This window comes from Cyprinodon tularosa, unplaced genomic scaffold (assembly GCF_016077235.1).
Source record: "Cyprinodon tularosa strain WSP-4 unplaced genomic scaffold, ASM1607723v1 ctg343, whole genome shotgun sequence".
NCBI lineage: Eukaryota > Metazoa > Chordata > Actinopteri > Cyprinodontiformes > Cyprinodontidae > Cyprinodon > Cyprinodon tularosa.
In genome coordinates this window covers 2,363,243-2,390,915 of record NW_024039056.1, presented here as the reverse complement: position 1 = coordinate 2,390,915, position 27,673 = coordinate 2,363,243, and the positions used below count along the sequence as shown (strand labels likewise).

The following is a 27,673-nucleotide window of genomic DNA, read 5'->3' as shown; positions in this document are numbered from 1 at the left end:
TGAACTCCCTCAGATACTCAAGTATTCTCTAGTTAAATGTGTCCTTCAGCTCAGTAGTGAGAGTTTGACCCAAAACAAATCTTTAGGACAAGGGTCCCAAAATACATGAACAAATCTGCAACACAGTGACTGTTTAATAGACAACAGAATCAGGCTGTTGCATTGGCCTTGTCAAACTTTAGACCTCTACCGGTTTGAAATGCTGTGGTGGGGCCTTAAAGGACCCAGTCACATATTATGACTATGAATGTTTCATAAGTAGCTCATTGGGTGAATACAAAGGCTTTCCAGTAAAGTTATAACACTGTTTCCTTATTATTATATTTTATTTCTGTTTTGCTTCTTGTTTTTTCCGTCTGTTTGTTAGTTAACATAAGTACTTTGTGTATTTACCTTGCAAAGACCAAGTGACCGAAGTTAAACTCTTGCACATGTGTGCAATGAATGAGGAAGGAAGTTATAGAGCCAAGCAAGTCAGCAATTCCCTAGTGGCAGCTTGAAAAAGTGCAACAATAATTGGACTGCAAACACATGATTAAACACAAGTAGCACTCAGAAGACGATATGAACTTAGGACTATGTGGAAGCAGAAACTATCAAAGCTGTTGGGTTGATGAATGCATGACAATAAACTGAGGTCGTGACGGCGTACAATGCCTAAGTCTGCTGATTGTGGGTGGTGCAAAGAATTTCAAGCTTAAAAAGGACTACAAGAACAAGAAGAATATTTATTTATTTTTTGGGTGGGCTGTTATAGGCGCAATACGTGACTAGGACCCTTTAAAAGATGCATGCAGGGGAGAAAAATGAAATTACTTTGAATGTACTGAAGCAATGTTGCCAAAAGTAAAAGCCATAAAGCATATGATCACTGATAGCTGATTAATGTTCTCAAAGTGTTTCTTAATGGGGTCTTTCTTTTTCCCATTGCTGTATATGATTAACAAATACCATTTAGCAGACTCCACTGGTTTACCTTCAAATTTTTAACTAAGGGACTGTTACTCTGAACTTTTCTGTAGCTTTTTTAATGTAATTTACCAAATTACAACCAACATGGACAGGATGCTTGTCTTGTTGTAGAAAGACGGTTTACAATCCAGTTTTGAGCTCAGCTGCTCAACATGCGGTTAGCTTAGCTTCAATCCTTCATAATTCTAAAATAACCCCTAACATCATTAAGGTACATAGGATGGGAGTTATCACTGTGCCAAGCATTATTTGCATCTCAGCTGACATTGCAAAACACTTGGGTCGCTATCATTCATTGTGTTCATACTCACCTTGAAGCATTAACACCTGAATCCATTTGATGTCTGCATTTTTGAAGTGTCTTTCACTTAAAAACCAGGCAATGAGAAACACTCTTTGTGATACTTTTATATAATAGAGTTAAAAGAAGATGAAATCCTTTTTTGCTGGTTGCATTCAGCCTCAGAACTACTGGCAGCTGTGTGACAAATCAAGGTTTTTAGTGATGAAAGAAAAGCTTTGCACTCCGATGTTGGTATCTGGGTGACATATTTTGTATGTGTACATGTAGAAAATCTTTCTCCCAATCCCTGCCTCGGAGACGTCCGGCAAGTCCCAGGATTCTTATCCAACATGCTTCCCCTGAAGATGACAGGTAGTCTCTTGTGGATGCTCCTCTGCTTCCTTTTGGAGCTTGACTTGTGCCTTAAAATCTGATGCCAGTATGACCCAAACAATCAAAAAGGGTATCTGTTTATTTCATTAAAGTGCTTAAAAAAATCTGTTTTTACTTTTAATTTCTCTGTTTTATATAGTATTTATTATTTCTTTTGCAACATAATTTGTTTTTGCTAAAAGCTGACTCAGCATCTCTTTGGTTCAGTTGGCCTTAGTAGGTTCGGGCAGATGTCAAGCTCTATGTTCGCTCCAATCTTTTTGCTGAGAGCTGATATCTTTGTGATAGCTTCTAGTGAACCTTTCTAGACATCTTTTCTAAATATCCTTTCTGACAATCATGTAGCAAGTGACTTTATCTTGTATCCAACACATTAAGTGTAAAATAACAGCAAATGATGGTCTTGGGTGTAATCAAAGTTAAATAATATTGACGTAAAACTTTTGATCTTACTCTGTCAGGATATTCTGATTTAGAAAGTTTACTCACTTCAACAGAAAAAATAGTCAGGCCCTTAGAATGACTGATAGATTTGGATGTGGTGTACAGTAGTACACAAATTAAGCCAAGAGTTGTATTTAAAAGGTTTTATTTTGCAAGCAGATGAGAAATCAGACATCAGTAGGTACAAGCTGTGTCATTTTAGCGCAGTGTTGAACAAGGTACAGAAGCATCCAATGGTCAATTCAAATACGTTGATGAAGTCACAAATGACAGTGAATTATTCTACAGTATACTCAGCTGTAACAGTTTAAGTTAAAAATATCCTACAGCTATTCTTTTTCCTTCTCACTTTTTTAAATGATGGTCACGAAAAGAAGGGGAAGAAGTTCTGAATTTAGACAGGTCAAATGGTAAGTGTAAAAAAATCAGACACAGATGAAGCCTCAGATACATTACAGGACATTAGCAGCACCTGGGGTGTGAGATGCCATCAATTCTGGTTTGCATGACCCTGGATGGTTTTATCCACTGCCCATTTAGAGACATAAAGAACTGTACGGATGTACAATTTCCAGTGCATAGTCAGTGATTTTTTTTATTTATTTTTTATTGGCTATGTTATACAGAGCTATGTCTATGATACACTTAACAAGTTTTGCACATTATAACAAACAGGAAAACAGTATGCCACAAGGGCACCCATCTTTACGCGGCTCGTCTTTGGTAGTAAGGTCTAAGTGTAACCCCCTGCATCAAGTACTGTTAATGTTGTCTAATGAAACCAGCCAACATCAATGAATGACTGAACATTGGATGCTTTGGGACCTGCTATATCACTCCACTGGTGATGTCAACACTTTTTCTCTTTGATGCCCATTCTAGATCTATTTTTATAGTGGCACTCCTCTACATTATACATTCAAATCATATCCTTCCTTCAAGGGTGCTTTAGCCTCGTTTATCAGTGGAGATGTTTAGAACTAACCTAATAAGTAGGAAATAAGACTATTAGATGGCCATATTTATCTAGCTGGACTGTTTTTTTTTGTGTGTGTATGTTTCTAAACAAAGAAAGCAATCTGCCAGCTGACTCCTGAATCTTAATAAATATAAATGTCAAAAAGCCATTAATTTCAGTCACTCTATTCAAAAAGTGAAACTCATACAGATATAGAACATGCAGAGTGATTAACTGAGAGTGACAATGTGCTTCCTAGTTTTAATGTGATCATGGCCAACAACTACTGACGACCAAAAAAAATTGTTTCTCAGAAAATTACTTTTACACATGACTAATAATAAAAACAGCTGTAACAGACAATTGTTGGTCTACTGTTGAGAATTTCTAAATTACACATGCAGTAAATTTTGCAGTGTTAAAGTAACACTTAAAGAGTCAAAAAGCCAATACTTTTGCATTTAGTCCCAGTTTGAATCAATGTTGAATTAACTCCCTAGATAGTGTATTACTCCAGTCGTAATAACTCTAAAAGAGTCAATTTACTTTGACACTGCATATTTAACACTGTGAAATTTATTGCATATAGCTGTGACCAAGTTAGCGTTTGGTTTGGGCTAATTTTGCATGAAATAATGCATCAGCGCAGCGTGGAAGGGAGGTGATAAGCCTGTCTTCCTACTGAGGTTTTAAGGAAGCCCACATAACTTTAATAATGGCCTGCTATGTTGGCTCTGCTGTCTCCCGTCTTGTGCTTTATCAGTCACAGTGAGACCATAGTAATTAAAGCAGCTGCAGCACTTAAGCAGTGTGGGCTGGTGCCAAGTCCTGCTGGCTCAGAATCTCCACTGAGGCTGTAAGCAAAAGGAAGCCGAAAATTCTTTAAGATTTTCTGATTAAGAGCTGCTCTGACTTTGGACCTCAGAAAAGACAGATGACCTGGCTACACAACACAGTACATAATGTAATGGAGTCTGCACCTTCCTAAACATCCCCCAGACTGTGGGACCTTGGTTAAAAAAAAAAAGTAAACGTTGCTTCTGTCCTAAAATAGAACTCTGGACCACTGAGCCCAGTCAGCCCAGTGGTTTTTCTCCTAATTCCAGGTGAGAGTCTATAGTTCAGGAGAAGTTAATACAACATTTGTGGCCCATATCCTAGGAGGGCTATGTTGCAGCTCCAAATCCAACTGGAATTCACAGCTTCTGAATCTCCCCAAACTCTTTAATGTACTTTACTTCAAAATTCTCTCAAGATTGCTGAGTACCCTTTCCTTCAGCACCTGTTTTCATTCAGCAGCATCCAAATAACTTGCCTGCGTACAATAATTAATGATCCATTTTTTCTTAAGAGTGTATGGCTGCAGCTTGGACACATCCTGTGTTATAGCGCTCGCCTTGTGGCGCTTGTCTGGTGACCTTAAGGCACTCCTCGATGCTCTTAACCTCGCAAACAAGTCATCTTTTGTGTGATCATAACTTAATCATCTTAACTATTAACAATTTTATTTCAATTAATTTAAATATAGGAATTAACATTACATTTTTATTAGATATGAACTGTTAAAGTGAAAAGAAAAACATCAGATATATCAATATATTCAGTTCAGTTTATTTACTGTATATAGCACAAATCTTAAGGCACAATCTAAAGGCTACACAGACAATTCAAGGAGAACTGGGTCAAAGTTTTGGAAGGAAACAGCAATCTCTCGGCCTTTAACTTTTGTCAGTTAAATTGCCAGAATAGTAGCACTTTTTTTTTTAGCCTAATCTATTTTAATTCACTTTTGCTATTTCTTGACACAACTTGAAGTGAACAACTTATACCCTTAAAAGTCAGTTGCAATGATGCTGTTGACAAATACAAGATAAAGTTACAAGCTACGGTTGTCACTTGCAAACTCTGTGGCCTCCTGTTGGCTGTGATGTAATAGCTGAGCTGAGAACAGTTTGAAGGACTTATGATATAATATAGAGCTTGTCATGCCTTCCCAGGCACAGACGAGCTCTAATCTCCCTATTTTATTACAAAGTGCTGCCCACATTTTGTGAAGGGTTGTGCAGACTTATGTGCCAGTGGTGTTTTTCAGTTTGTACTCTGATAAGAAAAAATAGCCGAAGCTTTTAGTTGTGATTTGTGGTCGCTTTTAGTTTTCTCTTGACTTCCTCTCTTTGCTTCACGACTTTCTGTGCGAGGTTTGTGTCGCTTTTATCTTGGAGTTGTTGGATCTGGCTGTGGTGTGCGCTTCCTGCTGTGTTTGCTTCTTATAGTCCACTTTTTCAGTTCTGGGAATTTGCAGTTACTGTGTTTGCGCTTGCTCCTCTCAGTCTTTGAGAAGTGTTGCTGTTTCTGTTTTCTGTGTCCCCAAGCCCTTTTGCTCAGAGAAGATGTGACATCCATTATTCATATCATAAGTGTGTCTGTGTTTTTGTGTGTGTGGTGGCACATACATCATCCTTGTCGTCTTTATGGCCATGAATGGAGAATATGGATGCTACTTCCATCTGAAGAGACTTTAATCCACCTCAGTACAAAGAAGAGGTACTCACACACTGAAGTGCACACATTCGCATGCATGTGGGCCACGATGAAACATTTTTTGGTTCCACTACACAATGCATTACAACAGGCCTCTGTTTCCAGATTATATACAAGTTCATAAACTGTAAGGAGGAGTTTAAAATCTATCTCCCATCCACACATCCATCCATTCATGTTTTTATTCTTTTTTTTGTGTCATTCCCTTTGCTCATCGGCCATTCTCCAGGCAGCCTCGGACCCTGGAAATCCCAGAATGTCAGACTTTTGGCAGGAAGCGGTCTGACAGAGGCAGGTAAGACATGTACTGTAGACTCAGCACATGTCAAAAATGCTCAAAGGCAGATGGAGCTCACCTCTGCAACAATATCAGACACCAGTTTTTAACAAGCATCTTCTGCAGGGGGGCTGGTAGAGTTATTGAGGTTTCAATTTTTTTTTTACATAGGAAAAATTACCAACTAATAAGGTTTCAGGCACTTTACAAAAATAAAAGTCAGTTAAATTCAATGATTTCATCTAGAATAATCCTATGGATCAAAAATTGCAGTTGACCTGCATAAGATTATCAGTCCAATGTTGGTGTGGAAAGATAGCAATAGCCTCATAGAGGAAACTGGTCTGTTTTTGATCCGAGAGAGGGAAAAAAAGCCTCTTACATCTTCCAATAATCAAGTCCATCATTCTATAGATAGATTATTCACAGGTGGAAAACATGTATTGTAAGAGTTGTAAAGTACAGGTCTCAGCGTATTTTATTTAGGTCATATTATTTAGTTCTATGAGGAAATAAAACTCCTGGTTTATGTTTTAAAGAAAAGACTGAACAAGCGTGTTGAGTTTTAAAGGAATTGAAGGAGAAAGCTCTTTTCTCTAACTTCCAAAGTTGCATAGGACCAAACAAGAAGCCCTCTGTAACAATGGTCTTTTGACAGATGCGAACAGATGCAATTGATAGCATAATTTTCCTGCAGTTTTCTGTCACATCTGTAAAAAAATCCAGAAAATTAAGCTAAGATTCACTTCAGGACTGATCAACAAATCACTTACCAGGAAAATAGCATTTTATTTAGTTTAATTGGTGTCTAATGAAAAGGCTTTGCCATTTTAAAAAATATTTTTAATTTAAATACTTCTTACCTTGATGCTGAGTCCCTGTTTGCCTTTGGTTGGAGAGGTAATTTTATTTTTATTTTATGTTCTAGTAGGAGGGTCTTGGAAGTCAGAGTTGGTGTAGAACAGATAATTTTTTTAATGTAAGCTGGTATGTTACCACACAGAGCTGTCGCTGTTCTGCGAGGCATTGCAGCTTGGTCAGACTTTATTATGTAGCTCCATTAATGACCACCATCTAAGTTTCTGGTTGTTCAGTGGTGCTGCTGACAAATGGTAGCATGTCTGTTTTCCTGCTCAAGGTGACCAGTTCTGGAATTCTATTTAAGCTCAAAGAAGACAGGCCAAGCACTATCAGGATGGTCACTTGGTGTATATGTCCTTATTGTACTGTGTTTAAATGGTTTTTGGTCTTTTTAGTATAGATATATAATGTGAAGATTCCCCTTTAAACATAAAAAGCAGCTCAGTGGAGGAAGTACGTTATCTGAAATGAAACTACACTGACCTTATTTGAAACCTTTTTTCCTCATTATGCATAGTGTTTAAAGTTTTAGTAAGGAGGAAATAGGAAGGGTAGGACTTGTCCATATTCCTGTTAAGTGAAATGATTTTCTTTTACTTTTGATTGGTATTTCTGTGGTGATGTAGCACTGATAGTTATTGTAATTGGCAGTGATGTTTGGATCAGACGGTGTTAAAATCTTGAACCAACACTCATTTCTTCATGAATTAGCTTCAAGACGATTCTTAGAAACTTTGATATAAAGAGAAAACGTTTCTCAGCTTTTTGTAAGCATTACGTTTTCCACTGTCCTATTTTCCACAGTCCTTGTTAAAGTAAAAGGTAAAGTAAAACTCTCTCCATGTTTAAAAGAAAGCAGAACTTAAGATTCACAAATTTTTTTCTGTTTTAGTTTTTTTCCTGGAATGTAAAACATTTTGCATAATTATAGACTCTGCTGTATTTGATGTGATTAAAAATGTTACCTAAGCACCATTTAAAAAAACGTTCTTGAGTTATAAATAGAACAAACATTATCTAGGAGATTAAGTCAGCTACGTATTTATTGCATAGGTGAGATACATGTTTCTCCAAAGCTAAAGCATCTTTCTAAAACGACAAATACTGAAATTGTGTGGAAAAAAGCCATTAAAATCTTAGTTTTCATGTAAGGTTTGGAAAATATTTATAATAAATCTTAACTATTGAATGTAAAAAAATTAAAATAAAATAAAAAACTGCATGAGAACACTCTGAACAGTGTGAATATTTGTGTAAAAAACAATAAGGAGTTTTTAAACAGAGTTTAAAAATCTGGTTAAAATGTTTGTTTATCGTCTATTTTGTGACTATTTAAGCAATTACAGGTGCTGGTCATAAAATTAGAATATCATGAAAAAGTAGATTGATTTCAGTAATTCCATTTAAAAAGTGAAACTTGTATATTATATTCATACATTACATACAAACTCATATATTTCAGATGTTTATTTTGTTTAATTTTGATGATTACAAATGACAACAAATGAAAATCTCAAATTCATCATATCAGAAAATTAGAATATTACTGAAGACCAATAAAAACAAAGGATTTATAGAAATGTTGGCCAACTGAAAAGTATGAACATGAAAAGTATGAGCATGTACAGCACTCAGTATTTAATTGGGCCTCCTTTGGCCTGTATTACTGCAGCAATGCGGCGTGGCATGGAGTCGATCAGTCTGTGGCACTGCTCAGGTGTTATGATAGCCCAGGTTGCTCTAATAGTGGCTTTTAGCTCTTCTGAATTGTTGGGTCTGGTGTATTGCATCTTCTTCTTCACAATACCCCATAGATTTTCTATGGGGTTAAGGTCAGGAGAGTTTGCTGGCCAATTAAGAACAGGGATACCATGGTCCTTCAACCAGGTACTGGTAGCTTTGGCACTGTGTGCAGGTGCCAAGTCCTGTTGGAAAATGAAATCTGCATCTCCAAAAAGTTGGTCAGCTGCAGGAAGCATGAAGTGCTCTAAAACTTCCTGGTATGTGGCTGCGTTGACCCTGGACCTCAGAAAACACAATGGACCAACACCAGCAGATGACATGGCACCCCAAACCATCACTGACTGTGGAAACTTTACACTGGACTTCAAGCAACGTGGATGAAGTGCCTCTCTTCTTTTCCTCCAGACTCTGGGACCTTGATTTCCAAAGGAAATGCAAAATTTACTTTCATCAGAGAACATGACTTTGGACCACTCACCAGCAGTCCAGTCCTGTTTCTCTTTAGACGCTTCTGACGCTGTCTGTGGTTCAAGAGTGGCTTGACACAAGGAATGCGACAGCAGAAACCCATGTCTTTCATACGTCTGTGTGTGGTGGTTCTTGAAGCACTCACTCCAGCTGCAGTCCACTCTTTGTGAATCTCCCCCACATTTTTGAAGGGGTTTTGTTTCACAATCCTCTCCAGGGTGCGGTTATCTCTCTTGCTTGTACACTTTTTTCGACCACATCTTTTCCTTCCCTTCGCCTCTCTATTAATGTGCTTGGACACTGAGCTCTGTGAACAGCCAGCCTCTTTAGCGATGACCTTTTGTGTCTTGCCCTCCTTGTGCAAGGTGTCGATGGTCGTCTTTTGGACAACTGTCAAGTCAGCAGTCTTCCCCATGATTGTGTAGCCTATAGAACTAGACTGAAAGACCATTTAAAGGCTTTTGCAGGTGGTTTGAGTTAATTAGCTGATTAGAGTGTGGCACCAGGGGCCATCAATTTTGAACCTTTTCACAATATTCTAATTTTCTGATATGATGAATTTGAGATTTTCATTTGTTGTCATTTGTAATCATCAAAATTAAACAAAATAAACATCTGAAATATATGAGTTTGTATGTAATGTATGAATATAATATACAAGTTTCACTTTTTAAATGGAATTACTGAAATCAATCTACTTTTTCATGATATTCTAATTTTATGACCAGCACCTGTACTTTTATTGCTCATCCTAAGTGTTTCTTAATACCCTAATTTGGGTGGAGGGGTAATTGTTTTAAATACAAAATAGAATTTGAAAAGACCTGAGCTTTTCAGTATACTCTTACACATGTTTAGGTGATGATTATCATAACACTGGTGTTTATTATAAAATATCTACAGTTGCTAAGCTGTGTTGTTTTCCTTTTTTTGTTCCAATTTTGCTTTGCACGCTGCTAATTTACATTACAGGGTTTGTATGGTAACTATGTGTTTGTGCATCAGTGAGTGACCATCGAGTGTATGCGCCACAGTGGAGGCCACCTCACCAGGTTTCACCAGGCCCTGAATAATGGTAGCTAGAGAATTGGTCAGTAGTTGCCCCTCATTCAGCTGGATGCTGATGTTGTTGATCTAACTTTGTGTGGATGTTCTTGTTGTGGTTCTCATCGTATCATTGTTCTAGTGTTGTTTCTCCACTGCTCCATTGGTCAACAGAACTCCCCCCAAATCCGTGAAACCTTTTTTATTATTAGGATGAAGGTGTTTATGAAATTAGCTTTTCCAGAAGCTTTTTTTTTTTCTTCGGTATCTAGTATCTGCATTTGCTTTGTTGGGATTTTGTATCTAGTTTTCTACAGGTTTAGCAGTCTGCTGCTCCTCTGGCTTTACCGCTTAACTTTTCCACATGTTTTCCTCCTTTCAATTTTAACCTCCATCTTGTCCCAGCTTGCTTGTATTCACTATAATACTCATATTTTCTCTCTGTCTGCTGTGGCTCTCATGCTTTGTGTTAGGGGTCATCTGCACAGTGGTGCATCTCTGTCATCAGCGGCGGCAGCATCGGCAGCACGCAGAGCAAGGCAGCTTCCACAGCTTCCACCCCAGAGCAGCTCCGTAGAACAAGGTACGCGAAAAGAAAATGCTCCACACTACCTCAGTAGTAGTTATAGATACAGTAAAATGGGCTGATTTGGGTTATTCTTTCACCCTCAGCAAAGTTATCCAAGACCAAAACTGGAAGGTATCTTTGTTTTGTTTTATATGGAAAAAATATGAATTAAAAGGACACAAGTTTAAGCGATACTCTTCTCTTTTTCAGATGTTTTGTTCCGTGCTTTGACTTAATTATCTAATCCTGCTTTAAACTTCTCCACAGCTTCATCCATGACCTGTCTTTCGTTTTCTCTGATTTTACTGCAATTATTTGCTCACTAATGTACTTTAATAAACTTAGGCTTTCACAAATCACTACATTTATATTACATTTTACCTATAAATAGATTATTCACTAATTGGAAGATGATTTGTTTTGTGGGATTTTGTTTGTGGGTGTCAGTAAAAAAAGGCTGAACACTAATACACATGACACTTTTTGAATTTTTATCTCAAAACTTTTTAAAACCAATGTATCTATGCTCATCTTGTTTTGGTTTTAAAGAAACTAAGACAATGGTTGCAGCTTCTTTGTTGTGCATTATTTGTCTTCAGGTAAATGACACCTCTACCAGCAGCATTAACTGGCATTCCCCCCAAACAACATGAAAACAAGGCAGATTCTGGGAATCTACATTCTATAAAAAGAAACAAATAATGAGTATAAAAGCCACCTACATGCAGACTGTACAGAGCTGCTGAACATCACAAGGTCCATCTCCACCTTTTTATACAATAATATTACCTTTGAAAACAATGTATCTTATTGTGATTTGAAATGTCATAGTCAATCTGGAAATGCAGTGTGTTACAGAAAGGAAAGGTTTGCAAAAGGTATAAAATCTACTCTTGACAGAATTAGCCTATTTACCTCACTCACAATGAGTGCTCTGTATGTATGTTGCCTGGAAGTCCTTAGCAGCTGTAACATTTCATCAAAACTTGCAATTAAATGATTTGCATTTGTGAAGGTTGGAAATCAGACAGGCAGAGAATGAACATTTCACCCATACTGATATATGTATTAAAGTTTGCATTTAAACAATTTTTAAAACTAAGTAAATATTAATTACAGTAATTTAGTTATTTGTTAAGTTAAAGACGTTAAAGAAAATGACTCCTTGTGATTGCTCCCAGAGTTCCGCCTCCCTGAGATTGTGGTTCTGGGACTCAGTAGCTGGATGTGCTCAGACTGTTTGCTGCAGGTCTCCACAGAGTTTCCCCTGAGATTATTATTGAATGGATGCTAATCACTTTCTTTATATCCTACACATGCAGCCCTGGTAGCAGAGGAGCGTGTTCGTCAGCTCCAGATGAGGGTTCATTCTAACCGGATTTCAGCTGCCACCACCTCCAGCCAACAGGACCTAGACAGAGCCCTCAGAAACAAAAGAGAGGTCAGCAACCACTGTTTTGTCTCATTGGGTCCTAAAACCTGAAGAGGGGAGTTTTGAACAAAAAAAAATGTATCACAATAAGAACTTTTGTAAGAAAACAATAAAAAAGAATCCTAAACAACCTTCAATCCGCACATACAGTGTAATGCCAACAGTGCCGGGTCAACTAATCCATGAATTCAGATATTTAAGTCACTTCTATAGCTGCATGTGTTCAAAAACTTAACAGACCTCAACCTTATAGAATACCTTTGGGAGGAATTAGATCTGCTGCTGCGTTTCTGGTTTTCTCATCTTAATATGAACCCAACCTTAAACTTTGTGGACAATGTTTAGAGATTAGTTTACGGGAATGGGGGTCAACAACAAATGGGAACCTGTAGATTAAGGATAGGATATAATCAGAGTCAATTTCAAATGAATGCAGACAGAAAACACTTTTTGCATTTCCGTGGATATATGCATGCTACTCCGCCATTTTACATCTCCCCTGCAAGTTGTAGCATAAGCAGATGGTGGTGAAGAGGCACAGGTTCCAAAGCCATCATAGAGCCATATGCAATTCAGAAAAAAAAACCCAAACTAAAACATGTCAGTAGTCATGTATAATTTTCCCTCTATTCTCCATTATGTGTACATCTGTTGATTAGTCACAGAAAAGGCAAGTGTAAGCAGACCTCATTCCTTTTTTCACTGCAACCCCAGAAACAGAAATGTGAGTGCTGCCTTCTGTAAGGCAAGGCAAGTTTATTAATATAGCCCATTTAGGTAGCAAGACAGCTAAAACTGCTGTACATGAAAAAACTAAAAATGATCATAACAGGAAAACCAAGAGAAGTACATTGCAGCGGCATAAAGGTAATTAAAAAATAAATCAAAATGTAAGTGAATAAAAATGAATAGTTATAATAATACAATTCTTATAACACAGCATAATAAAATAATGAATGAAATGAAAAAGACCTAGACTGCAAACCTTAATAATGTTTAGATATTACAATGAAGGGGCACTCTAAACAAATAAGTTTTTAATCATGATTTAAAACAATTAAGGGTTTCAGTACTTCTATAGTTTTCTGGGAGTTTGTTCGAGTTTTGTGCTTCTCCATGTTTGGATCTGGGTAGACAGAGTAAAGTCGAGAAGACCTGAGAGGTCTTGCCGGCTGATAGGCTATAGTGATATATGGGGTAGCTGTGCCACCAACGTATTTAGGTGCTCTGTTGGGTTAGAGGCTTGAAGGACATAAAAGGAAGGACAGGTAAGATAAACAACAGGCCTCTAACAGATGTGGTAAACATAACATGGGCAGAGGCATGGAGAGGATACTGTCTGTAGGTGTGAATGATACAATAGTAAGTAGCTGCCTGAGGGGCGATCCTCAGGTAAGGTTGCTGTAGCACTTATCTATTAAACTAATGGAGTCATCGCTACTCTTCCTGTAGCAAACTGAGTGCTTTATACATTAATGGAGCAGCTTTTTATCAGCACCAAATCATAGACCACAGTAACTAGCTACTTTATTTGTAGCTTACCTTGGAGGTTAAAAAGTCACACTACTACAATATGTAATAGCCTTTGAAACAACTTAAGACTCTGACTTGTAATGACACGAAGCTAAACTGCTACTGATCTGTTGATGAATGCTTATGTAATGGTATAGTCTGGACTAGAGAGCAGATCTATCTGTCCAATGTTGGTGAGCTGTTTAAAGAACCTGCAGTGTTTTTTGGGGGGTAAATTCACATCTCCTCGGCAGATGTGAATTAACCTGGGCCCATGTAGATTCTATGTATGGAGAACTGCTGTACGTGTGAAACACACCAGCCTGAAACATTTTTATCCTTTGTGTCCTGCAGCTCTATAAGGACCAGCGGAGGAGCAGTGAAAATGTATCCCATAAGTCCTCAGACAGTGATGTCAGTGATGTGTCAGCCATCTCTCGAACCAGCAGTGCCTCTCGCATTAGTAGCACCAGCTACATGTCCATCCAGTCAGAGAGACCCCGGGGTCGCTTCAGGTACCCACACACACTCCTACAGTTAGATATAGACTTTCTGTGATCCACATAGTACTAATGTGTCTGAAATGCTGACCATCAGCCGAGCTGTACGTGCATCGGGTCGCCACATTCTGAAGAGCACCAGTGTCAGCGGTGAGATCTACGGCATGGAGCACGCCGATGGCAGCCAGTCGGACACGGCCCTCGGGAGTCTGGGGAGCGGAATCAAGAAGCGGCGCTCAAGTCTGAGCCAACGGGTTGTTGCCATCCTGCCGTCGAGACGGAGCCGGAGTACTTCACAGATTAGCCAGACAGGTCAGAAAAAAAGTCCAGAGTTTAGCAATTTTTTTTTTCCTCCAAGGATTGATATGATATAGGCTAAGAAAGATGGGACAAGACTTTTCTCAGACAAGGAATGTAGAACACTGTATTTTTATCCAGTTTAATTATGTATTTTTCTTTTTTTATTATTATTTTAAACTCAACAGCAAAATGTTCCCAATAGGAATTCACATGCAAATACGCTGATCTTCCATGACCAAAGAGGCCAACATCCCTAATTCAAGTACAACAACCTTTAGGAAACCAGTGAGCTTATTTGATCACATGACACATTAGTGCTTTTGGCACTAGCTCTCATCGGGTCAGTCAAATATCTCAACTGTCATGCCTTCCCCAAAGAACCTCTCATTTTTTATATTATCAGTTAAAAAAGTAGAGGTAAGTCTGATGCCTTGAAAATTAAGTGTTTTATTATGGACCCAGCACCACTACCAAGCTCTGCTTAAAGTAGTGGTGCGTCATGTGATCAAATGAGCATATTTAATTTCCTAAAAGCAGCTGGACTCACTATATCAGCTTTAATTGTTATAGGAAGTCAAAACATTTGGAGGCCAATTTTTCAAAGGTAAATTTGAAAATTTAGGTACATGAAAAAAATATGAAAGAAAAGGACACAAGTTTAAGCGATACTCTTCTCTTTTTCAGATGTTTTGTTCGGTGCTTTGACATAATTATCTAATCCAGCTTTAAACTTCTCCACAGCTTCATCCATGACCTGTCTTTCGTTCTCTCTGATTTTACTTAGGCTTTCACAAATCACTAAATTTATATTATAGTTTACCTATGAACAGATTATTCACTAATTAGAAGATGATTTGTTTTGCAAGATTTTTTATGTGAATATCGGTAGGCTAATTTAAAGTTAAAATAGAAATTCTAACAAATAATAGCATAGGATAAATATTATAAATTATAAATTTAATGCCACATAAAGAATGGATCAGACAGGTTAACATTTAATGTTTGAAGTGCAACCTCTAAAGGAACATTAAGAGTACAGAATAGAATGGAATAGAATAGAATAGAATAGAATAGAAAATCTGTTTATTGCCCCACAATGGGGAAATTGTTGAGTCACTGCAGCAAAAGATTATAGCCAAAGTTCTCACACAAATGTGGACCTCAAAAGGTGTTTACACTAATAAGTGACAGAGTAAAAAAGAAAATAAACAAATAAAATACTGTACTCTACAGTGTTTTACAATATAAATACTGTGCAACCTGGAGAATGAATAATCAATAGACAGCTAGTTAATATGTATATATGTACATATTTTAGTTGTTTTCATAACTTTACCTCCATGTGAATGCAATTAAATCCAAGAATACATAAGGTGATGTTTTATATTTCAAAGCTCTAAAAAGAACAGTTAAAAAATGTATTACTAAAACAACAAATGATTAAAAATTATAACACTAGCACTAAAAGTAGCACTCACAATCAGAACATGTAAATGTTGGATTGCAACTGAAGATGAGTGATCTATTCTTAAACAAATACATTTCTTTGTTCTCCAAGGGACCAGTTTCAGACTGTGTTCGTCAACACTCAACCACTTGACATAAAAGCAATAACTGCTTGACTTTGGTAAAAACAAGCAGTTAGTGTCCTTCAAGCATTTGTTTTTAAAAACCTAACAAGTAATGAAAACGATCACTGAATCAAGAGGACACATTAAAAACCTGTGAGATTGTTGTTGTTTATTGTTCTTGTTGTTGTTCTGTGTTATTTCAGAGGCAGCGGGTAAGGCGGCGGACAGACAGAAAGGTAAAGCAAAAGGAAGGAGGTCCTTCACTGCAGGGAATTTAGCAGGCAGGACATCCAATAATAAAGGATGCTATGTCTATGAGCTCATCATAAATACTGCATGCTACTACGGTGTGCAGGAGTGGATGCTTAGAAAAGGATATAGAAGAGGTTATATTTATAGTTTATTTATTACTTCACAGATATAATGGTTATGAATTATTGAAAAATACTAATAACCTTAAAGAAACAGATAATCATCACTAGATGTAAAGAAAAAAGAAGTCATAGGAAGAACAAGTACCTGCAGATGCTGATGTGCAGTTAGAAAGGACTCTGTAAATCCTTCCTGGTCCCTGTCTCTGGCACGCTCCCTTACCCCACCCTCCAGCCATATATCTGTTCTGTTCTCCAGTGCCTTTTAATAGCATCACACTCCTTGGACTTTTTCACTTTTTGTCACACGTGCAAACTTCAATGTGGCAAACACAACACAGTCCATAACTCTCCAAAATCTGAAACAAAGCATGCATTTGTGTTCACCTTTATTTATTTTTGTATCTCTAAAAAAAAAAAAAAAACTCCTCCCACTCAACCTATTGTAATAACACTGGCAGAGCTGCATAAACCCCTGACAAATTTTATGAAAGAATAGATTCTTAGTCTTCACTCATAAAATCTGACTTTTAAAGGTATAGAATAGAGATCTTTTATTTCCGGGTGGATCATCTAAATAAGTGGTCCTCCTAATTGTCAATCATTCTAGTAATATATTTATGTAAGTTCTATGTACTTGTCCCATTAGCAATATTTTTCTGTGCATGCGCACTTTCAGGCATATATTTGAAGTGAGCTACGGTTTCAGACAGTCCTTGAAGCTCTCCTTTTTCGCCCCGGTTCTTTGAAAATGGCCAAGGGTCGTAAGATAAAATGTCTACGAAGTGTATGAGAAGAAAATAAAGGCATCAGAAGAGGCATATATATCCCAGATTGCTTTGCGCAGAGAGCTCTCTTCGCAAAGCATTATGGGATTTGCTGTCACAGCAGCCCGCTGTCACTACCCGACAACGGCGACATCATCTGTCCGAACGGTCAGTTAACTGAGTTCACTATAAAGTCCACTATATAGTCCCCCCTCTATATAGTGATTGAGGGATTTAGGGGTTAGGGGGGATGTTCGGACACAGTAAGCTTGTAGGAGCTATGAGAACAGCAACTTTTAAACAGAGCATGCTCGAGGAGAAATAGGCTCATGCATGCACATTTTGTGGAGAGAGAGGGTCTTTTAAAAAATTGGCAAAAATCCTCCACAATACCTTTAAGGAAGAGGCACAAGAGGTACAAGAAAAAGTAAAAAATTTCAAGTAGTGTTGCACCGATACTAATACCAGCATCAGACGGGGCCCCGATACTGCACTAAAATGGTGATATCGTTATCGGCGAGTAACAAACAAACAAATAGGGCACGAGCCAAAAGTTTATTCAACTGTTTTATTGTCACCTGTTCCAGGTAGGCAATAAAAAGTTCTACTGGATTCACTTTGTATTAGTCTTTTTCCTGCTTCACAAAGGAAGGCAGCAGCTTCGCAAAGCCATGATGGCAATTATTTAACATCCAAGTAGTATGCAATTTTTCATATATACACACACACATCAATTTCAAACAGATGGTATCGGTATGGTATCGATATCGGCCAGTTTGCACAGCCAGGTAGGAAAGATGAACGCAGCTAAAAGCAGGAAGGAAAACTTGCTTGAGGCAGCTTCTTGAACAGAGGCTTGCATGCAGCTCCGCATTCTTATCAGAGGAGATTTGGAACGCGATGCTTCTTTTACTTCTCTACGATGTGCTCCTACTTCGTGCTGTGTCCCCAGTAACAATAACAAACTTAGGTTCATTTAGCAAGGTTCTTTAAAAGAAGTGTGTCCGAGTGACTTCAATATGACATTCCTCTAAATGTTAGAAATTTTTTATTAACTTGGTTTTCAGCTGAATTTTAACCCTCTTTTTTTTCATCTGTTAATTTTTATTAATTTATTTATTTTACATCCGCACTTTACATTTGTTGGAATGGTTGAACCCTGTGTTTAAATTTTTATTTATTTATTTTATCTATCTCCATTCAGCGACCTCATCAACAAAAACTAACGTGGTTTTTAACAAATCAGTAGGAAGTGAAACGATCTAAAGTCGTCCCAGATTTTAAGAGATGCTGCAGATTTTAGTTTTTCTCAATCGTGCATTAATATCTATAAGATGTTGGTGAGGTCACCATCCGATATCCTTTTGCATGGGCTGTTCTCCCTTAAGTTAAACCTTTGAAATTGGCCAGATGTTGCCAGAGGCCTGGGAATCTTGGTTTAAAAAGACACTTGGATTAACAGCGTTTCTCTGTGTTTACCACAGAGGCGCCGGCGGGTAAGAAGGTTAGTAAGGCGGGCAGCAGCACAATCCAAAGGAGTGTGGAGACCGGGATGGCAGTGGAGTATCCACGAGGAGGATCAGCCATGAACCGCCAAGCCAGCAGGGAGTCCACTGATGGCAGCATGAACAGCTACAGCTCTGAGGGGAAGTACGTATACGCTTAGAAAAACATCAATAGTAAAGAATAGCTCTTCAGTTTTCACACCTAGAAGGTGAGAAATGAGGCACTTTTATTTCTCACAGTCTTCTTCTATGTCTGGCAAAGTTCTATTTCACTTGACTTCTACACTCGCTGAAAAAGACTCAATTTTGATATATTTTTCTGTATAAGTGTAGATAAATGGAAGACTTCAGAAAATTATGTATTTTTCCCTTTTTTGTTCTTCCTCCTCATTGTTTCCTTCCTTCCCTGTGAGGTTTTGGTTACTTCCTTTCATTTCTTGTATTCTTCATTTTCTTTTCCCCTCAGCTCCTCATATGGTCTCACTCTCCTCCTTTCTGTTATTCATTTCATCCCACCTTACTCCTTCCATGCATCGTTCTTTCCTATTATCCTACCTTGATGTCTTCCTGGTGTTCTTCCTTCTTTGCTTGCTTGTTCCTTGTGTTTGTCACTGTGGTCTTGTAGTTTTATTGCTTAAGTTGATATTTAAGAAAAAAATCAACCATAGGTTGGTAGTGAAGAACTGTAATATTTTACATTCTAAAGTGAACATAAAGGATTGAGAACTCTGAGAGTTTAGAATCTGGTAAAGTTTGAAATGTTTCCATGAATAATGTGTATTATCCCTGTTCTTTAGTTCCAGATGTGTTGTAAATCCCCCACAGCTATCTGAGGGTCTCTTTAGCAAACCCAAGACATTGAGGGTTAAAACATCAGTGATCCACTAATATTTGATTGACTGTCTGAAGGAGCCAACAGTCTTCAGGCATAATTCTGGCTTGATGTTTGACCACTCTTCTTGGCAGAATTGTAGAGGTTATTTAAATCCACAGGTTTTACTGACAGACATAAAACCCATAAGCAAGGCTGGTTGGATGGGCCTCCTTTATCTCCTGCCTTTGGAACAGCCTATTGTGTCCATCCGTCTAGTCGTTGATTTAAGATGAATAAAAGAATTTGGGGGTTGCCCTCTATTTAATTCAATATATGCAATTTATCAGTAGTACTGGAAGCTAAACAGCCCTACAGTATGATGCTACTCCAACCGTGCTTGAAAGCATTATACAGTACCCTCTAGTTTGAAATCCTTTTTTTCATCTCAAAAACCTACAATGGAATTTTGATGAACTTAGTAACAATCATTCTGCTAACTCTTGGATGACTGAAAATCTTCACCAGCATGTCTGCTAATTCGTGGAGTTAGCAGGCTTAAAATCCCATATTTTTGTTTGTTTATTATTATAATTTAGACTTAGATGATTTTAGATATTCCATTTGAGTCGAAAACTTAATTATAATGTCATAATGTCTTGTTTGACAGTTGGTACTGTCGGATAATTTCTGTTTTGCATGTTTCAGTTTGATCTTCTCAGGGATGCGCTTGGGTGCTGACAGCCAGTTCAGCGACTTCCTGGACGGATTAGGCCCAGGTCAGCTGGTTGGCCGGCAAACACTAGCAACACCTGCAATGGGTGAGTTGTAGATCCTAGAGGGGGCAGTGGCAAGATACCTAATAATTGTGTATTTAAGTCTTAGTGGTGGTTGTGGACAAGGCTTTAGAAAGATTGTAGAAAGTCTTATACTTTCTGAAAGCAGTTTTTGAATGTATCTGTTTGTCAAACCTCAATAGGTGATGTTCAGATCGGGTTGATGGATAAGAAAGGCCAGCTAGAGGTAGAGGTGATCCGAGCGCGAGGCCTTACCTCTAAACCAGGCTCCAAATCCCTCCCAGGTAACATGGACTCATTTGGATTGGATAAAATGGTGTAAAGAGGCATGTGCCTCCATTCCTGCTTTCTTACACTTTTTCATTGCTCACATTGAAGTGTTTCCAGAGATGGGAAGTAACGAAGTAAAAATACTTTGTTACTGTACTCAAGTAGATTTTTCTGATATTTTTACTTTACTTTACTACTTATTTTTATAGTGACTTTTTACTTCTACTCCTTACATTTTTACACAAATATCTGTACTTTCTACTCCTTACATTTTAAAAAATCGGCTCGTTACTTTAGTTTTGAATCATTTCAATGGAGTTACCGTTATTATTTTTCACTTCATCAATACCAAATTCAATCTAATTGGATGGGAATCTACGTTGCATTTGACGCACCACTACAAGATGAATCGACAGATTCGGCGGTATTCATTGGCGGCAAATCATTGCAGCTTGGTGGCGGTGGCGTTAGCATAGTAGCATGGACGACGAGATGATTGAAAATGAACACAACGGAGATCTAGTCCTATTGGCAGACATCCATTTAAAATGTAGGCAACGGCATGAAAAAAGTGGTTTCTACTTTTACTTTTATACTTTAGGTAAATTTACAAGCCTGTACTTTGTTACTTTTACTTGAGTAAAGAAGTTTAATCAGTACTTCCACTTTTACCAGAGTATTTTTTAACACAAGTATCTGTACTTTTACTCAAGTACGGAAAGTGAGTACTTTTGCCATCTCTGAGTGTTTCACAACCTCACATGCATTTTAATATTTGTCAAAAAAATAAGGGCTTTATTGTTAGACTTCCTTGCCCCTGTATGAAAAAGTCTGTAGCCACTGTTCTTAATTAAGAAATCATTAAATACAATCCTCAAAAACTGAACATCATGCAGAAGCCCAAATAAAGTCGAGGAAAAATAAGAAAGAACATAACTTATCTATAATGAAAGCTAAGTTTACACCTTCGAGCTTTCTCTCCCCCTTCTTTCCTTGAAAGAGACCACTGCGATCAAACATCTGTATATATATATATATATATATATATATATATATATATATATATGGGCATAATGACAGGTTTAACGGAATTTAATCTTACTCAGACCAGGCCTGCTGGGCTCACTTCACCAGGAGGCGCCCCAAATAACAGTTAAAGGAAACTTCTTATAGATTTGTCACATTATACAATATCATCACATCACACATCTTTAGATCATTTTGAGCCTCATACAAGAACTGTTTTTTTTTTTGCACTTATTTGCTCGTAATAAATTGTTCGTACGAATGTCTCAATCACCAGTTTTCTCCTATTTCTAATCTCTCAGGCAAAGATTTTATGAGCATATATGAAACTAAACCATTACAAGTACAATTTACTTTTTCTTTACTTTCTGAAATTCAGTTTCTGCCCCAAAATTGTAATTTAAAAAATCTGTTATTAAAGTTCAGTCTAGGAATGTGAGATTGACCAGGATTTTAGTGATCTACAAATAGAGCACTTTGCAGCCGTAGTGCTGTTGAAATTTCTCCAATTTTTTATTTTTTATTTTTTCATTTCTGCATTAAAATCTTTAGTTCCAGTTGTGTAAAATAGGCACTTCCTGTTGTCTGCTGTCATGGTGACATGGTGGCTTCCATTGATAATGGCTTCCATTGCCATTGGACCTACTCAGAGTTGATTAATCTAACTCATAGCAGCTGTTGTGATACAGAAAACTCAGACTCTCCAACCTTAGGCTACATCCATATTCAGAATTCAGGATTTTAGTCTAAGTTTGTTAAACCTGCCTTGTGAACAGGCCTGTGGTCTGGAGATGCCCCCACCAGAAAAACAAGCTGAGCAAAAAGACCAAAACCCACTGCTGAGCAAAAAGGAGCACTGATAATTGAATATTATTTTATGGTTCTTAAAACTTTAAGAGACTACTCTGTGGACAGATGAGACAAAAGATGGACCTGGCAGTGGAAGGCTAATTTAAATTTGTTTGATGCTGTGAAACACTTAAATGCGACATACATGCAAAATAAATAAATAAATCAGGGAGGGGCAAACACATTTTTCACTCCACTGTACCCTGACAATTCAGTCTACTGCAAACATGACATATGATTTTATGAAGGACTCTTCTGCTCATGTATTCCAACTGTTTTTATCTTTATTTTTTTCCCTGCTGCTCAGCTCCTTATGTCAAGGTCTATCTGCTGGAGAACGGCACATGTAAAGCCAAAAAGAAAACCAAGATTGCACGAAAGACCCTGGAGCCGCTCTACCAGCAGCACTTGCTCTTTGAAGAAAGTCCTCAGGGCAAGGTGCTTCAGGTAATAAACATGTTTAGTTGAATATTTTTTTTTATCGTAAGTTGTCAGATGTATTTCAAAAACCTCAACACCAGAATACCCTTATCCTCAAGTTCCCTGATTTTTAACTCCATAAAAACATTTAAATTCAGCAAATTTGATTTATTTTGATCTAAAGCCAAACATTCATTTTGAACTTTTAATTAAGAGGGGAATACTTTGCAAATATTATATACAATATTAATAAAGTAAAGTAGGTAATGGTTATTTCGTTGCTTCTTTGTTTCTTTTACAAATTTTTATCTGAAAAGTGTGGCTTGCATTTGCCATCCCTCTGATACTCCTATGTGAAATGTCATGCAGCTCATTAATTCCAGCTGTTCTCTGAAGACATTAGAGGTCAAATTGAGAACAAGAATAAGTAAACAGCATCTTAGGCTACGTTCACACTGCAGGCCTTGATGCTCATTTCCGATTTTTTTTGCGAAATCCGATTTTTTTTTATGTTGCCGTTCATATTTCCAAATATATGCGACTTGTATGTGATCTCCTGTGTGAACTGCAGTCATACAATGCAAGTGTCCCACATGCACAGTAGAGGACGCAATGATGTCACAGGCCAGTGTAGGGCTGGGCGATATAGAAAAAAAAGCTTATCGATAAAAAAAAAATGCATATTGATCGATATCGATAATTATTGAAAAGATTTGAAACCATATTTTATGTGCAGCTCTGCCTGGACTTTTTATAATATTGCTAAATGATTTAATTTTAATAAAAAACACAAACACAGACTTCGAATTAAATCTTTATTTAACCAACTTTTTTAACCATAACAGAATTGTTTTAAAGAAAAATAACTTAAGAGACCTGAGTTATGTTATTAAATACTGACAAAGAATAAACTAAAGTGACCAGAAAAGTGACCAAAATAAATATAACAAATAAATAAATGCCCCCCCACCGCCCCCATTCTTCTAAGCTGAACCTGGTTCAGATAGTTTCCTGCTTTAACCTGAGTTATTACTTTGAAGTTGCTGGCCCCTCAGCATTTTTATCTCAATTGTTAGAACTACGTGGGAAACTGCCCAGAACTGAAAATATATATATATTTTCCCGAAATTCCCAAAGATTCCTCGGAGGAGAGCCGCGCCGGGGATTTCACAGCTCATACTCCTGCGGGTGTGAGTGGCTGAGATGATAAAAAAAAAAGTTGGTTGTGTTATCAGACTTCGTTTTCACTGGTTCCCGACACATTTTACAGATGACTGCGGTTTGTTTTTGGTCCAACTTGCCATGACCGAAATACTGCCAAACTGGAGAACTACAAAAATCCTTCTTTGGAACCATTTCCTCCGCCTCTCCTTGCTGCGACATCTTCATGTGCTCTGTGTTGTGGTTTGAGAGGGCGGCGCTTTGTGACGGCGTGCCTGGGTCCGCGATTGCGATTGGTTGGGAGGAAGTAGTGACTAGCATAAACCTACATGCTAGGCTACAATGAGAAGGAAGGAAAACTGCATTTCTTTTTTGTCGAACTTTTATCGACTCTCTTTTTTTCTATTGCGCCACACGTCTATCGATCGATATATATCGTTATTGAATTATCGCCCAGCCCTAGGCCAGTGTGCTTTCTTTTCCAGAAGTAAACATGGATGGTAGTGCCGATGCTTATCTAGCGGTCTTTTCCCAACCATAAAAACTCAATCTTTTCAATATGGTTAAACATAAATACTGCTCTCCGCATCATCATCTGCCAAGGTTGTTGTTTTTCTTGCCGCTTTTGCATAGCAAGATGCAGAATAGTGACCTTTGTCGGGTATTAATGACCTTCAGGTCGATGAATCCAACCTGACCGTTCACACACGGGTCGCATTTGAAAAGATCAGATTCGTATTGGATTCAGGACCACATAGCCAAGGGGCCTGGGTCACATTGAAAAAAATCGGATCTGTGTTGTTCAGACAGCCATGAAAAGATCTGATCCAGGTCGCATAAGGGTAAAAAAATCGGATTTGGGTCACTTCAGCCTGCAGTGTGAACATAGTATAAATACCAAGGAACACAGCACTGTTCAGACAGAAAAGAAAAGGGTATGGCACAATATTAAACCTACTAAGACATGGCTGACCATCTGAACTGACTGGTTAAGGAAAACATTAATCAGAGGAGTAGTCAAAAGGCCAGAGCTGCAATTAATTGGTTTAGATCCGGGGAGGTTAACCACTTAGAGCAGTCCACTCAAAGCTTGAATATCTCCATGTGATGTTGATTTATCAGCTTTACTCTTCCAACATCCTGGTTTCTCTGCTTTAGGCCTACAGTAGCCTAAATTATTATATCTATCTGATTTTATTTCTTATGTGTTCTGCTGTTTCATACTTTGCTCCTCTCTGTTTAGGTTATAGTGTGGGGCGACTACGGACGACTGGACCACAAATGTTTCATGGGTGTAGCACAGATCCTGCTGGAGGAGCTGGACCTCTCAAGCACGGTGATTGGCTGGTACAAACTGTTTCCACCGTCCTCATTGGTGGACCCCACGCTAGCTCCGCTCACGCGCCTGGCGTCTCAGACGTCGCTGGACTCAGGACCACCACCCGGCGTTCGTTCCTAGTGACCAAGTGGCAAACGCTCACCCCAAAACAGCCCTGACCTGATCAGATAATGGACCGCAGCTGCTGGACCACACCTGAGCAGAGGGTACAGACACAGCCCGAGGACGCCAGCGAGGAGACGCACTCTGGGAATCAATGAGAAACCAGATGGAGAGCCAGGAAATGAGAGAAAGAGGGGAAAAAATGAGAGAGGCAGAACTAGCCAATCAAAGCTTAGCTGGAGTCTGACAATCACGTTTCAAACCTTCCCTCTGCTTCCTTCTCCTTACATATTTTTGTTGTGCCTTCTTTGTTTTCTTCTCTGAGCTGCAGCTGTGGAGCTTTTTGTCCAACCTCCTTCACTTCTCAGCATTTTTTCTTTGTTATTTTCGGTGAAGTCTCTGCAAGAGCGAACGATCAAACTGTTTCCCTGCAGCCAATCAGAGCAGGGCTTCTTCCAGTCTTAGACAAGTAAGACGCAAACGGTTAGAGCTTCTTGCAACTGTCAGCAGAGGGTGGCTGTTGTCTCTGATGATGTTAACTCAGGAATTCTATCAGTCCTGAGAATTAGGGGCAGCAGTTTGACACAGAATGATAATCTTTAGAGAAAGGCAGCACATTCATATCCATGATGTTAAAAATGAAAGGAAGCACAAGAAGAAAGGCTTGAATCATTTGTTCTGACAGAATAGCAGGAAGGTTTCTGTCTGAGAGAAGACGATGGCCAAATAAATCATCAGCTTTCATTTCCAACCATCCTTCATGTTTAGGTTTAACCTGTCGTTCAGATTGGAACCTCAAGGTGCAGACTCCCGCTGTATATTTGTACGTTTGATTTTCGAGCCGTGCCGATCGCAAATGTCACATTAGCTCGAACATGCCTTCACCCATCAAACCCAACCCTCCTCCCTCTTCAACCCTAAGCCCCCCGCTGGAGGGAGCAGCATGACTCGGGGATGCCTCTGCCCCGCCCCGCCCCCGCCCGGCTCGGCCCCAGGCTGCATGCACGTTTCTTTGCTTTCAGTTCGTTGCGTTTTTTGTTTTGTTTTGTTTTGTTTTCCCGTTTTTTCGTTCTTTACCTTTTTTTGTAAAGTTGAAAGACGAGACTAAAACTACAATGAAGCAATTCTCAAAAAAACAAATGCAGAAAAAAAGACTAGACTATGTGTGTTAGTTCCACATACTTTTAGGCCAGCTTGTATGTTGCATGTTCTTGTACAGTTTGCTCGTACTGAATATGAATACAGAGAAAAGCCAAGCCATCCCCGCCTCTGACATGAGCGGACCAATAAGCGGCGAGGGGGGGAGGGGAGGGTTCAGCTGCACTCAGGCCACGCTTAACATTGCTGGGTCGAAATGTCTACACAAAACAGGAAAATCGTCTCTGTTGAGCTTTTTATTCCTCAAACCCAATGAATAACAGTGCTGTTCTGTAGTACTGAGCAATCTTGAGCCCCTGTAGGCGTCTAAACTGTAGTTTGAGGCAGTCGGGGCTAGAGGCAGAGATATAGAATGTGTGTATAACGGCTAAATGTATATGAAACCTCATTATGAGACAGAAATTTTAAAGATATAGCTATATAAATACAAAAAAAAGTGTATTTTATTGTACACGTCCTCAGCCCACACACACAAACACAGGTTGTACATACTGATCAGAACAAGCAGCTTCAAATGAGCATCAGAACAAGTCAAACACTGCTGACACACATCAAACATTCCCTGGTCTTGGGGGGAGGAATTTGCTTCTGGTGCTTGAGCCGCTGAGCGGCGTTGAGCCACAGAGGACTGGTTATAGGCCTTGTTTGGACCCAGTTGGAGAAAAAAAAAAAGAATAAGAAAAAAAGCTGATCAAATTAAATCCTCCCCTTCCCTATTTTATGACCAAGTTTGGACTGGACTTCTGAAACCGATGATAAATCTAGTTTTGCAGACATATTTTGCAGATTTTTTTGTTCATCCTTGGCGGTGTGGCCGACTGCCCTTTCCTTTGTCAGTATTACTTCTGGAATACTGATTGTTTACAGCCCATGGTTCCCAAACCACGATTCTTGACGAAAGACAAAGTATTCACTGCAACAGTTCTTGTTTGTATAACAGATGTGGCTCTACTGATGTGTATGTTTTATATTCAAGAGTTCATTTTTATTATTTACAAATAAAAGACTATGTGGAAGAAGAGCCTGGCCTTTTTTAATTACTAGGATCTCAAGTCATTAGGAAGCAGCTGTTATAAAACACCAATTTAAATATTATAGGCTTGATATTGTAACATTCTCGTATATTTTTCTTGTTTTCTATTACTGTCTTCCAAAGACTAACACGATTCTGCCTCACCTATATTTGGAATCCTTTCTTTTCTTCCTTATTTTGAAAATTTGTTTAAAAAT

At 38.3% G+C, this 27,673-nt stretch overlaps 1 protein-coding gene across 5 annotated transcripts in view; it reads left to right on the top strand.

The window, feature by feature from the left end:
• The window catches only part of LOC119789676 (regulating synaptic membrane exocytosis protein 1-like), a 123,519-nt gene extending 96,055 nt beyond the window's left edge, over positions 1-27,464 (top strand). For 2 of the 5 annotated variants that reach the window (XM_038294687.1, XM_038294688.1), the window contains 10 exons: positions 10,458-10,567; positions 11,875-11,993; positions 13,851-14,011; positions 14,094-14,308; positions 16,071-16,103; positions 18,490-18,655; positions 20,030-20,142; positions 20,301-20,402; positions 22,571-22,710; positions 25,088-27,464. In XM_038294687.1, coding sequence (XP_038150615.1) covers positions 10,458-10,567; positions 11,875-11,993; positions 13,851-14,011; positions 14,094-14,308; positions 16,071-16,103; positions 18,490-18,655; positions 20,030-20,142; positions 20,301-20,402; positions 22,571-22,710; positions 25,088-25,303 — 1,375 coding nt within the window. In that variant the 3' untranslated portion in view covers positions 25,304-27,464. Of the gene's footprint in view, positions 1-1,543; positions 1,628-5,537; positions 5,595-5,820; positions 5,887-10,457; positions 10,568-11,874; positions 11,994-13,850; positions 14,012-14,093; positions 14,309-16,070; positions 16,104-18,489; positions 18,656-20,029; positions 20,143-20,300; positions 20,403-22,570; positions 22,711-25,087 lie in introns of all 5 variants that reach the window. The other 3 variants (XM_038294685.1, XM_038294683.1, XM_038294686.1) reach the window with 3 other exon arrangements.
• Positions 27,465-27,673: the final 209 nt, after the last annotated feature.